Source organism: Diachasma alloeum, unplaced genomic scaffold, assembly GCF_001412515.2.
Source record: "Diachasma alloeum isolate Michigan unplaced genomic scaffold, Dall2.0 Dall_scaffold_00741, whole genome shotgun sequence".
In the NCBI taxonomy this organism is placed as follows: domain Eukaryota; kingdom Metazoa; phylum Arthropoda; class Insecta; order Hymenoptera; family Braconidae; genus Diachasma; species Diachasma alloeum.
In genome coordinates, this window is record NW_021680871.1 from 90,468 (window position 1) to 105,159 (window position 14,692).

The 14,692-nt window shown below is 45.4% G+C and overlaps 1 protein-coding gene across 1 annotated transcript in view; it reads right to left on the reverse strand.

Annotated features, from left to right (window-relative positions):
* Window positions 1-9,982, reverse strand: part of LOC107044424 (cryptochrome-1) — a 29,674-nt gene extending 19,692 nt beyond the window's left edge. The window contains exon 1 of the mRNA XM_015266293.1: window positions 9,879-9,982. Coding sequence (XP_015121779.1) covers window positions 9,879-9,982 — 104 coding nt within the window. The remainder of the gene's footprint in view (window positions 1-9,878) is intronic.
* Between the last annotated feature and the right edge of the window lie 4,710 nt (window positions 9,983-14,692).

The window sequence follows — 14,692 nt, forward strand, 5'->3', positions numbered from 1 at the left end:
AACCCTCGATTCCACGACTTCCACCCGTGGACCTATCCAAGGTGGATACCGATCCGTGCTCTTTGTTGAAACCGGAACCCATGCCCCCAAACGATGTGTTGGCACATGGGGTTTCGGATAACACCCCTTTGGCTTTCTACGTCGACATCATTATCGGTGGCCTTAGAGTCCGAGTGTTAGTAGATTCGGGGACTACTAGGTCATTCGCTGGTATGTCTGGCATCCTTCTGTTTGAGAAGGCTAAAATCCCGTTACTGGGCATCCCGGAGAAACGAGTAATCACGGCGGGGGGCAAAATCGAAATCGTCCGACATACGGCTGCGTGCATCGTGGACCTTGAAGGGCGAAATACTCCACTTAACGCGGTCATCATGCCGTCGTTATCCGAGGCCTTCATCATTGGAATGGACTTCCTTGTGTCGGCAAGAATCGTCATCGATTTCTTCGACCAAACTTGGTATTACCGGGATAAACCGGATGAACGGTTCCGATTCACTCCTGTGGATCAGGTTCAGCATCTCACTATGTGCTGCGGGTTATGTACCATTGAGAAATCCCTGGAGCAACAGCTCAGGAGTTCCTTGATAGGGTCCTCCCGAAAAAGGAGGCTAAGCTGGGAGTTACGACTCTCGCGTCCCATCCTATTGATGTTAATGGCCATCCTCCTATCCGGCAACGGCCTTACCATACGACTCCTGCCATACGGCAGATCATGTGGGAGGAGGTTAAAGAAATGTTAGATAACGAAGTTATCGTTCCATCCCAAAGCGATTGGTGTAATCCAATCGTGATGGTCAAAAAGCCTAACGGGAAATACCGTTTTTGCATCGACTTTCGGAAAGTGAATGCAATCACCAAGAAAGACGCCTATCCTATTCGGAACATGACCGGCATCCTGGACGAATTACGCCAGGCCCATTACATTACCACACTTGACCTTAGTCAAGCGTACTTCCAGATCCCTGTGGATCCCGACTCCAGGGAAATTACCGCGTTCGTGGTCCCCGGCCGCGGCTCCTATCATTTTTTCCGTATGCTATACGGCTTAACAAACGCCCGCGACATTCTAACGTCATTTGGATCGATTGATAGGTCAAGATATGTACCCAAAGGTCTTTGTGTACCTTGATGATACTATCATCGTCTCGGAGTCCTTCGAGGAACATCTCGAATTACTCGGTAAAGTTCTTGAGCGAATCAAGAACGCCGGTCTTACGATCAATCCCGAAAAGAGCGAATTCTGTTGCTCCCAGGTGAAATATCTGGGATTCATTGTCAACAGCTCCGGTCTCGGGGTAGACCGGGATAAAATCGCCCCTGTTTTGGAGTTTCCGCAACCGCGGAACTTGAAGCAGCTCAGGGGTTTCCTCGGTATGGCTGCGTGGTACCGTAGGTTTATTCCCCAGTTCGCTACCATTGTGGAACCTCTAACTTGGCTGACCCGGAAAAACCAGCCGTGGGAGTGGATTGAGGCCCATGATTTCGTTTTCACCGCACTGAAGGTGCATCTAACGTCTTCACCGACGTTAGCCTGTCCCGACTTCGGGCTACCTTTCTCCCTACAGACTGATGCGAGTACTGTAGGGTTAGGGGCTGTTCTTACCCAAGTCATCAGTGGAGAAGAACGAGTAATCGCCTACGCGAGTGGAGCGCTCACCTCCGCTGAGAAGAAATATACAGTCACTGAACTGGAATAGCTCGCGGTTATTTGGTCTATTTCCAAATTCCGATGTTACCTGGAGGGCTACTCCTTCACGGTAATCACGGATCACAGTAGTTTACGTTGGTTACATAATCTCCGCAATCCTACCAGTAGGCTAGCTCGATGGGCCCTTGGCCTCCTCGAGTATGATTTTAATATTATCCATCGGAAGGGTGCTCTGCACCATGTTCCTGATGCGTTATCCCACGCTCTCGAGGGCGAAAGCGAGGACTGTGAGACGATTGAAGTTGCACAAATTTCCACTGATAAGTGGTACTCACGCAAGTATCGTAACGTACAGCGTGCTTCAGACTTCTTTCCGGACTGGAAAATTGAGGACGGATGGTTGTACACTCACCGACCCTCCGACTTCGTTACACTAGAGATGGTGGATCTCGGTGCGTGGAAGTTAGTACTTCCTTGCGCACTACGTTCGCAGGCAATGGCTCAGTGTCATGAATTTCCCCAAGCAGGTCATTTAGGGGTTGACAAAACATATGGTCGCCTCTATGTGTCGTACTACTCGCTGAACATGTTTCGCGACGTGGTTTCGTTCGTAAGCCGTTGTGATACCTGTCAACGCTGCAAGGTGGAAAATGCTTTGCCGCAGGGTCACATGGGCCGACGCGTAGTCCAGTGTCCTTGGACCACCGTGGCTGCCGACATCGTTAGGTCTGTCACTCCGAGTAAAACCGGCTATTCCTACGTACTCGTGTTACAGGATCTGTTTACGAAGTGGGTAGAGATCATTCCTCTCCGGCGTGCCGCTGGCAAGGCGATTCGGGAGCAGGTAGAAAATGTTATCATTTCTCGCTGGGGGACCCCGCGTCCTATTTACCGACAACGGATCGGAGTTCGTAAATCGGGAGATTCAAGCCCTGGCGGCCCACACGGGGTTGAAACACGAAACATCCCCGCCGTACCATCCCCAGGCAAATCCCGTCGAGAGGGTCAATCGCGTTCTCAAAATGATGTTGCGAGCCTTCATGAAGGGCGACCACAGAACTTGGGACGCGCACTTACATGAATTCCGTTTTGCATTCAATACGGCGGAACATAGTTCCCTCCAAACCACTCCGGCTTTTGCCAATTTTGGCCGGCATCTTCTTGCTGCGGTTTCCCTTCGACGACAACTCGAAGGAGACGTCGAGGTCATCCCTGGCGAACCCCTGGAATGGGTAGGTCGGATGAAGAGGCTGAAAACCCTCCGTAAGTCCCTCACCCACGCCTTACGGGAATCGTCTAATAAACAGGCGCACCATTACAATCTCCGTCGCCGAGACGTCGAGTTCGAGGAAGGTGATCTCGTCATGCGACGAACTCACTCCTTGTCCAACGCCGCTAAGCGTTTCTCAGCGGCTTTGGTTCCTCCCTTTGATGAGCCTTTTATCGTCCAGAAAACAATATCCCGAGTACGATATCAGCTCGCGGACTTCTCTGGCAAGGACCAAGGCGAGTCGTCGATACAGGATTTGAAACCATATCGCCCGTCGCTGCCCGACTTAGCGTGATAACAAACGCTGTCTCCGTGATCTTTTCACGGCTAGATATTAATACCTAACCCTTCCGCTTCACAAGCGGCCGATCGGCACGTCTACTCAAAAAAAAAAATTTTTTTTGGGTTATACACTTCCACGTAGATGTGGCCACCCATCGGGACAAACTCTTCGTGCTTTTCTCTATTCTCGAAATCGACAGCACCGACTTCCAACACTCCCTTAGAGGTTGTAGACATTTCGGAGAGTCCACACGAGTCACCGCAACCCCGAAGACGAAGCCCGGCACCCCGAGAGTCAGGCGTGGTGAAGACGGAGGAGCCAAGCTCCGCACCCTCCAGCAGTACGAAGGAAGTCTCCCAGGAGGAGCAAGATTTCGTGGCGGCCCTATAGCCGAATGGCGCTCCCCTAGAGCTTGCCGACTTCCACTTCCCAAACTTGGAACAGGAAATCCAAGCCCTTTTCCCTCCAAGGCGTCCGTACCATCCGGAGACAGAAGCCATCTCTCGGCCAAGCACCCCCAATCCTTCAGGGACCCAGCCAGGTGAAGCTGTTGCTAAAGTCACACCCGAAACTCCTCAAGGGATCATTCCCGAGGGTATGGGAATTGGGAGGGTATTGGCAAGCTCCAGTTCCTCCCTCTCCAAGGTCACCTAAGGCAGTAGTAGCTTTCAGTGATGCCTCATCGTCATCCAGTTCCTCGTCATCGTCATCAACGAGCAGCTCCTCGCCGTCTTCCACAAGCTCTTCTAGCTCAGTGGCTAGTTGCTCCGAAAATGAGGCAGAACAGGCTCACCAGGCCTACTTTCCGATGATTTCGACCGCGGCTCCAACCCCCATGGAATTGGAGGTTCACCCCCGAGAAAACCCCCGAGGTCCTGGCCACGACATCCTCCAGATCGACCTCCGCGAGGACGAACGAGCATCACTCGCAGGTTCCAGGGAGGACACACCTTCGAGATCCCCTAATCGAGCTCGCAATGGTTCCACATCCTCAGATCAGAATGAATCATCCATACCCCTAGAGGTACTCCGCCAACTACCTCTGCTCATAAGGGAGATGCTTCGTGGATATTCTCCGTGGATGTTCTCCATCACTGGCCCAACACCCTCCACCTCCGGGTCCGATCAAAACCATTCTCCAGTGATTCCCGTCACTGGCTCCAGTCCTCCCACCCTCGGGTCGGGCCACACCACACAACACACACCACAACACACTTCCAGCGATTCCAACCGCTGGCCCAGCAACTTCCGTTACCACCCAGAAACTCCCAGTACTGGATAGCGTTGCCAGATCCCGATCGAACTCTGCAGCGGTTCTCCCTGAGTCCTCCAGTGATTCTCGCAACACCAAACCACCCCAGGGTGTTGGCCCGAGTAGGAGCACTCAGAAAAAGGGCCCCAGCAAGAAGGGCATCTAGTGCTTCGATTGCAGGAAACATGGACACTAACCCGCTGATTGTCCGAACCCCACGGGAGAGACCTTCTGTGGCAAGTGCCCCTTCAGGGTCGCCAGGAGTCGACCCTGCCCGATACACGGTACAGAACTGGCCCGGGCAGCCTGTAGCAGATCCGCGAGTAGACTAGCGGTCCGATCGGAGGTATTTAGAGTAATTTGTACCCTCGATAATGCCTCCGCCACTTCGTCTCGAGAATCTCCGATATGGTTCCGATCGAGCCCGGTAGAGAGTCGAGGAACGGAAAATACAGACAGTCGTCGTCCTGACTCCCAGAAAATCAGCGGGGACTACGAGTACTCCAGAGCTTCACGAGACTCTCAAGCCTGGCAGTATGTGGGCGAGGAAGCCGTACGAAGGATTCCGAGAGAGTCAACCCCCGATCGCTACGGGGAATCTCGCCGTTCAAGTAACAGAGGACAGCCGGCGACTATCACAGGGGAATACAGGGCCTATCAGCCCCTCTTCGAGGATTCACCTCGCCAAGTTCCAGCATCCCACTGGACACCTTCTCTTCTCGATTTCCCACCACTCAACCCCCAGTGCGAATTCTCTCCGAGTACCACCTCGGCACCTCCCCGGGAGTATGCACCTCCCAGGCCTACCTCACCCCTGCCACGCCGAGAGACTATGGACTATGCGTCGTTCTACCCAGCGACATCATCAGGGCCTCACAGCCCCCCGTACCTACAGCAGGAGTGACTCTCCCACCTGAGGCCGTGGCAGCCATTGCCGATATCATCATGAGACGTCACAATCCACCGAGACACTCACCCGAGCCAACTCGGCCACCAGGCGACCACCACGGGTCCAACAAATCCTGGGGTTCCAGGTATCCTCCACACTAAACAAGTGACGGATAATTCTGAAAAGTACGGCTGTATCTGACGTGGGCGTCCTCCGGGAGTAAGCCCCTGAAGAAGACTTATAAGTAGTATGGGAACTACTATGGCGCCCCCCACCTAAAGTCGATATGGCCCCACCACCACAGCTGTCAGAGTAGCATGGCTCCGACGTGTGTGAGCGGTGGGGTACAGCGTGGCTGCGGGTGTGTCTCTTCCAACCAGCTAACCAGACGATCCTGGGTGTAATCGGCTGACTCGATAAGCACGGGGAATGGTCCATTCCTCTGCCGCCATCTCAGCTGGGGTGGTCCACTGAGACCCCGGCGCCGAGTATCATTCTCCAGATGCTCAGCTGGGAGAATGAGAGGTTGCTCTACCCGGAGAGTCCACCGGCGGTCCGAAAATCGGGGGTCCAGCCCGTCATACCCGTCCCGCAACTCGTACGGGTCCGGGTCTGCCTCGATGGTGATGGGGTCCCTGTTGAACCCCCTGATCAGGGTGGACCAATCATGGTCATCAGTGACCGAGCATGATGACGAGGTGTCCGAGGAGGGTGTGGCGGGGCGCGATGGTTTTGGGATATACCCGCTGGTGGATGGTGTCGGCTCGTCCTGGGGGGTGACGTTGCTAGTGGGGGGTACAAAGTTTTTCCCCGTCACACGCATGATTACGCGCAGACGTCACAAAAAAAATATCCACTCTATCACACACACACACACACACACACACACACATAATAATCCAAATGTTTGACGATAATTGAGATCTTGTCACGGCCGCGCTTCTCTGAGGACTGAAAACAATGATTATATGGGGAGACAGCCGTTGAGTTGATTACTCACCCTGGAACAATGTGCTGACCATGCAGTTTTGCACGTGCACTCTGTGACATCTTCTCCACCGTAACCCACACTAGCTCTGGCAGGTCAGACTAGCCGTCTCCACATGTGCTTACCTGGAAAATCTGACATCTGCAGAGACGAGTTGATACCATTCTCTTTCTTATAAGAATATTCTCATCATTTAATTTTAACAACTTTATTTCTCATCAAGTCTATGATTAACAATCGCGTAAAAATGTAAATAGTTATTTCCCATGGTTGATATATCTAAATACACAGAACAAATTATTACAGTCTAAAAATAAAATCATATACATTATAAGTGGTAATTATTGTGATACGGAGAGAGCTTAGGCATTTTTCGAGGCCTGCCGCCCCTCCTCTTCGCTGCATCCTCAGGTGTCACCGGCCACACCCTCTACAAAGGCGGTGGTGAGAATGTACTCTCCCTCTCTAGCCCCTCTTCCAGACCCTTGACGCATGACGCACACCTTTCCCTTAGTGCACACCGCCTCAATTTTGGCAGTTTGAAGTCAAGAATCTGTTGCTTGGTTAGGCGTAGTAAAGAAACCCAGCACGGTTTCACACAGGGCAAATCAATAGGACATTCATCTCCAAAATAAACGTACAACGATGAATCACTTTTACGGATTTCTCTCCAAAATTTGAACCTTACCATTCTCGATCGCTAACCGATGATCCTCGATCTCATCTACCCATTCACGTATGACGTCACCGTCATAATATTCGATTTCATACGCTTCTCCGGTATTACCGCACGGCCCGTTATCATGCGCGACGGTATTCAGCCTTCTTTGTCCAATTTCACTGTAGCTACGGAGCATGAACGCACAGCCGCGCGGGTATTGGAAATTTTTGCCAATCACACTCATTTTTCAAGGGTAGTATGGGAACAATTACTCTATATTGTCCCTTATATCACGTCTTAACTCCCGAATCAAAGCCTTTAAACCTGCCCTTCGTATCGAATAGGGTTCCGTCACACGTAATATGTGTTCACGACCGCTGTTAAGGGCTCTTTCAAGTTCCACCACTACCACTTCAATAGGTGCCTCCTCGTTATTGAAACGAAAATTCCACTTTTTTGTCGTTGAGTCAGCTTCGCATTGCTCAACCACACAACTTCCTCCTCTTCGTAGCCTCAAAGATCACCGTGTTGTCCCCAAATCCATCAAAAAAAAAAGTGAGAGGCAGAGAACAGTATACCACCGTATCTGATGAACGTCTAAATGGCCGATATACGCGAAGACGTCTCTTAGTATCAGGAGTTCCTCAAATTTGAGGTGTCAGCAAAAACGTGTCAATTCTTTTCTCTATCTTTAAATCCACGTAAACAGAAAAAGGGATATACCTATGCACCACCACCCACGACAAATGTAATGCAGACGCTGAGAGGACGCATGGGAGGTTTGGATAGTGAATATACTACTGGCAAAAACATTTTTCTTCATATATATATATATATATATACATATATATATATATANTATATATATATATATATATATATATATATATATATATATATATATATATATATGTATATATATATATATACATTTTGCACTCTATTATAACTGGCCTCCGCTATATCAAACAGACGCAGTCGCCTCCGATTTTTGAAAAATTTTCGGTCCCCCGCTCGAAAAACACACTCCTTCCGGGTTAAATCCTTCTGGGTTTTAACATCGCGAAATGTGTGTGGTGTGCGTGGCGTCCTGAACTCCAGAATTGTGGAATCGCCCATTTCAAAAAGTTGGGTTAAACCCAGAGGTACCTAGTCATCTCCGATTTGACGCAGTGGCCTCTCAGAGAAAAGGCGAGTAGGATAGCCACATGTAGTGTATATGGAGGCGTATATGTACGCTGTGCATATATATATATATATATTTCCCGGTACCTTAGTCGGTAAGAGTGCCCGGCGCGTATCTGGGAGACCCGGGTTCGATTCCCGGCTGGGTGAAGCGGAAATTTTTTCTCTCTAAATTCTAATTCTCTTAGAATTTTTTATATATATATATAAAATTTATATATATATATATTACCTCAACTTGAGAGCCCTACATTACACGCGCGCCCTTTCCCTAGTCTCGAAAATAATCGCCGTCACTTTGCACGCATTTCTCCGATCTATCGGGAAATTGTTGGATTCTGGCTCGGAACAAAGATGGTGATTTTAACTGAATGAAATCATCAATGCTCTGCCCGACTTCTTCAGGAGATTGGAACTTCGTATCCACCAGGTGATGTTGTAGCATCCGAAAAAAGTGATAGTCAGAAGGTGTAAGGTCTGGAGAATACGCCCCATGTGGGAGAATTTCCCAGCCCAAAGTGAAGATCAATTTCAGTGTTTCTTTTGCTGTGTGTAGCCGCGTTGTCCTGCAGCAAAATTACTTGCCTCGTACCACTACCAGTAAAAGGTCTCTTTTCTTCAATAGCATGACTCAATTTCACCAGTTGGTACTGATAACGGTTAGCACTGACGGTCTCCCCCCGTTCGAGTATCTCATAATAGATTACACCTTTTGAATACCACCAAATACACAACAACAATTTTTTCTTGTAAGAGTTCGGTTTTGCAGTACTCGTTGACGACTCCCCCAAATAAACCCACGACTTTCGCCTCTTAAGATTGTCGTAAAATATCCACTTTTCATCCCCAGTCACAATTTTATATAAAATATGAATATGTATGGCTTTTTGTTTGAATCTGATCAGTAGGCACATGGCAATTTCACAGCGTCGACTTTTGTTTTCTGAGGTAAGATGATGGGGCACCTAACGACCTTCCTTCTGAATGCTCCCAATTCTTTTTAAACGTCTCGAAATAGCTAATTGAGTCACTCTGAGAGTATCAGCAAGCTCCTGTTGTGTTTGACAGGGATTTTCATTGAGTAGGTTGTCCAACTCCTCGTCCTCAACTTTTTTTTTGTTGCCCAGGACGTTCTTCATCCTGGAGTTCAAAATTTCCATCCCGAAATTTTTTGAACCACTTTTTACATATGCTATAAGATACAGCACTCTCTCCCAAGGCCAAAGAAATCATTTCTTGTGCTTCTGCAGTAGTTTTTCCAAGTTGGAAGGTAAAAAAGAGAGAGTGCCTCAAGTGCTGCTTGTCGAACGACATTTTTATTTACTATGTTTTTTAAGGTTGTGTTAATCGGACAACAATCCGACTTGAGTGGTTTGATAGCTCATAAATGGCGTTTCAAATGCCTTTTATTGCGGGAATTTTTTTAAATTTAAATAGGTGTTTTAATCAACTTAATCTAGGGGCCGAAAATTAATACATGAATAAAAAATCGTGGAATTGGTCATGGAATTACCGATACTTTGCACACAGCATATTTTTATTATTTCAAATATGTTGTAGATATGTCGATTTCATATGGCGATAACTTCTATTACATCGAAGGCTATGAAGTTCTTTTATGATTGCAGAAGGTTTGAAACTAAGTAGTGCGTTCTGTCAAACTACGGAGAATTATTGAAGATTGGAAACTAATTGCACTTACCTGATATAATCTCCATTGGGGTCCGCTTTCCTACCAAATTTTACTGGACAGTAACAATGGAAAAATTGTTGGAAAAATGAACTGCAAGATAGCCACATCCACATGCCAGCGTTAACCGACCAATCAGCATCCAGCAGCAACTCATCAAAGATCTTTAAACAAGATTGGAAAATAATCCACGTGAAGCTATTGTAGAAAATCATGAAATATGACGAAATATCATCTGAAAGAAAACGGTCGAACGCGGGTTTCTTCCTCGAGAAATAGATGGGCTAAAATTTTCGGAATTTGTATTTTGTTATTTGGAATGTGGATAAAAAAAAATTCTTCATTTTAAAAGGCGCTCGAACTCTCACAACGAAGAATCGAATAATTGAATTCGTTTAATTGCACGATTGGAAAAATTTCGTATTTAATAGAACGACATTCGAAAAGCCTATGAAATAAACATCTGTGGGTGTCTGTATCTTTGCTACAGCCGTAATTTTACGCGGATACGTCTATGGTCTCCTTTTTCCTTCACTGTACTTCATAGTGTTTCCTTGTATTTATTTATACAGGGATATTAGAAGAATTCGGGATTTTGCACCGGCTCATCATGATAAGACGTCTCTTATAATCACGATACGATTGAATTGTTATGTACAACCAAAATCCCTAAACAAATATTCAACATATTTAATCCACAACGAAATCGTTATATACAAACACCCATGCGAATTTTAACACGGATCCATAAATTTTATTTATTTCGTGTAATAATAATCAACTTTCGGTATTTTGCCGAGCAGCGCTAAGGGTCCCTCAAAATAGAATGTTCTAGAATTCCGATAAATGGTACCACTGTAGATAAGGAACCATAAGGACTTTTTCCATAACGACCCGCCGTAATCAGAACATAGACGTATCCACCTCATAATTTGGGAACATCATTTGGAATCATTTATTTTTCGAATTTTCCGAGAATAATGGTTATTTTTTCTCTAAATTTTATTTCCCTGAATAAAATAGAGAAATTAAACTTTAAACATCAATGTCGAGCTATTTTTTTTTCTTTTTTAAATCTGTCCCTCTCTTCGGAGCATTGAAAACAATTTCGACGGAAATCTTGTGACGAATTCTCCTATTAGGAAATGATTGAAAAATATTCATTAGGGGCATTAACAGCATTGAATCATATGAGTCCAACAGCAATTTTGGATGCCAGTGTTTTTTTTTTTTTCAGAACTGTGATTGTCGAGGCCATAGACAATCTTCGAAATCTCAGTGACTTTCGGCTCTTGATAATCACCTGAACTCCTGGTTATGAGGGTGAGGGGGATCAAAACCCACTGCTTCAGATTCTTAGGATTACTAATAAGTAAATCTCAGTGGCAAAAGAACGTTGAGTGACTCCTAGATCTATTATAACAAGATTGTTTTACGGATATTGCATGGAGAAATATTTCCACCTAGCAATACGGGATGAAAACGCGAATCATCGAACGTTTCAGTCACGGTATGGAACACTAATCAATTTTTCCTAATTTAGAGAAAACCCAATTTACACCCACCATCGATGGTAGGAGAGGCTAAATTATTTCCTCATTTCAGTCGGATCTCTCAAATAAATTTTATAATGTCAAATAAATCTTGGTGATCATAACTCGCCGAGATAAGTCAAAATATAAATTGAATCGTCCAAGAAAATATCTGGAAAGCCTGCCACAAAGGCACGAGCTCGAGAAAACCGTAATTCAAAAAAGAATAATCTGTTCAACTACTCGGTTCAAATCGTCAGTTAAGAATCCTGCATCTCACCAGCCTCTACGATCTTTTCCAGGCTGCATAGGTTTCCAAGTCCCTTCCAGGCTCTCGAGAGGCTCTCCAAAATCTCTCAAGACTCCTCCAAAGCCTCCCAGAAATACTTGAAAATTTCAACTACAGCCGACGAACCATCAAAAACTGCAAAAATTATCCCAAAGGACAATCTGGTTGATGCAATGTTTAATAATTCTATACACTCCCAAAAATGACTCGAGCTCTACACTGGATCAGAGATCGGCGAACATATTCTTTTCACCAATATTTGTACCGCAAATACTTTTTTTTTACTCAATCACTAATAATGTGGAAATATTTTATTTATAATTTAATGCTCATTCATAATATAATATTATATAACGTGGACACATTGCATTATAAATGTGTATTGTGAAATCCACATATTTTAAATACTTTATTATTGGGTAAACATTAAAAAAACATAAGTGCTCATCTAATCAGGAATTAAATTTGAATATTATAGATTAGTCTGTGACGACGATTTCCAAATGAACCAACCAAAGTCGAAAGTCCTCCGTTCTTAACGAAAATTCTTGAATGAAGACAGCCGGAGTTTGTCACCTTCGGCCTCTTCCGCTCCAACTTCCCCAAAATCCTCCAAAACCAAAACCGTAAAACTGCCAGCTACTCTTGTGAGAAACTGTCGTTGGGCGCCAGTCGATTTTTAACAACGCAGAATCAACCAAACCGCAACCGTAGCCATAGTGAACGAAATGAGAACAAGCCAAAAAAATATATATAACTGGAGGTTGGGAAAAATCAGACAGAGAGGTTGTCTAGCTAACTGAATTATGTCTAACTCGGGAGAAAATTCGGAGAGCGGGGTGGTTTCGGTCGCTCGGTCTTAGGAAAGGGGTCGCAAATATAACGAAACAATGAGAAATCCAATCAGAAAGAATCGAACTAAAATTCCCTCAATTCTCTAGAAAATCGGGGAATTCAAGAGATGGAGAGACTTTAATTAAATGGGAAAAATATCTGGCATTCAATTTACCCACATGGTTCAAATACAATCTCAAAACTCTAATTTCCATTTAACAAAAATTATCTATCGACAGTAAGAGTAGTCGAGTAATTATTACGAGAGAGATTTGCGCGAAGGGGAATGTTTGGTTTTGGAGAATTCATGCCGACGATCGCTCCGCATCATACCGAATCTGAAGTGCCGGAGGATCTGCAGGCAAATAACACTCCTACCTGATAGTATGACGGTGAATTAGTTGACTGAGATGAAAAGCCATTTGATGGTAAGGACGCGGGGAACAAGAGTCCCACGCAAAAGTAACATCTTGCCCCATGGACGTATCCATTCCCAATTGAGAGCTTCGTGGCATCACGGGAAATTCCTGGAGCTCACGAGCCTCACTACCGCGATTTTCGGGGTCTCGTCGTACGAGAAAACCCTAATGTAAATGAATAAAACAATGGGAGATCATACTGAGCTAGAAGAGCACTCTATTGAGGCCTCAATTCGCTCGAGTGACGATTTAACCCAACGGGTGCACTACAGCTTCACCCACAAAAAGTGGAGAGCATGTGTACACTTTTACACACGTTTTATTCCTGTTTTCCCACTGGAGATAATACAGAAAATTTCCCACATGTTCCGAAAATCATTGTGGACGAATTATGCTCTCCTGCATTGGGAAAAAAAATTACTTTTGCCAAGTAATCATTTTCTTAGGAGAAGAATTTATTTTTTTAGGAGCTTATTTCTCTAGGCCAGTCATTCCCAGGTGGTCCATGTCCATCTTCAACCATTACAATTATGTTGAATAATGAGATGATATTGCTACATATGACCTTGAATGAACCCGCTTCATTATTTTTCAATCTTTTCAAATTCGAGGTTTTCTAACGTATAATAGTTTGAAATAATTTTAAAGGTTAATAATTGTCAATGGAGTTCATTCAAGGTCATATGTAATATAATCATTCCATAATTGAACATAATTGTAATATTTAGAGATGGATTTGGACTCCTTGATAATGACTGGCCTGGAGAAATACGCTCCGCAAAAAATAAATTCTTCTCCCAAGAAAAGGATTCCTTTGCAAAAGTAATTTTTTTTCTCAGTGTGTGGTACACTGGTGGTCCAAGAAAGTTCGCTTTGTGGCCCAAGAGGCACGATGACTCCATGACAGGGCGTAAAGTACGTGCATCCTCTCCTGTGGGTTCTGGACTTCGTCTTCACTCTGACAATGGGCTCACTGGGAGTGTCATCTCTCGGGAGAGGAGCAGGGATCTAGACGAGAGGTTTATGCACTCAGTTCGTGCACTTATCAGCTTATCCAGGGGAGTGTTTGGTGGCAGGGAATGCATCTTGGCTTTAGTCATATCTGAAGACCAGTGCAATCTTCCCAGGCGATTATTCAGGGGGCACACTATGGAAAAATGCACTTCTCTCCTCGGGAGAGAATGCACATGGTAAAAGGATGTAGACTTACCATTTCTCTTCGTATTGGGCCTCGGCGATGATCCCTCACCAACACTCTGGATCCTGTCCCTCGTCTTGATGGGGTCTTCTCCACAGTAGTTTTTCGACTAACTCTCGTTTGACGGACGGATGTTCATCGCCGGTGGGTGCGACTGGTGCGCCGTCTAACTGTCGCCAGGGGCCCGTACATGCAAACTAGCGCGCAGGGAGGTTGATTTAAACGTAATTTTGACCTACTTCGGCGTTAAGCCATAATTCTTAATCAGATATTTTATTAACCGGATGTTAACCCTCATTAGTTGTTGGTGACGAAAAGAGACTCGGAATGGGTTCCCGCACTTATTCCCTAAGGAAAAAAACTTCTGGAAAAAATTTCCCGGAATTATTTTTTTCCGGAAAAAATTAATTGGAAATTTTTTATTTCGTAAACATTACTTGGGAAATTTTTTTTCCCAGAATTTAATTCCTTTTTTTTACTTCCTTGGAAAAAATGTCAGAAAAAAATAGAATCCATTTTTTACATAAAAAATCAACTTGTTGAAAAGTACGGAG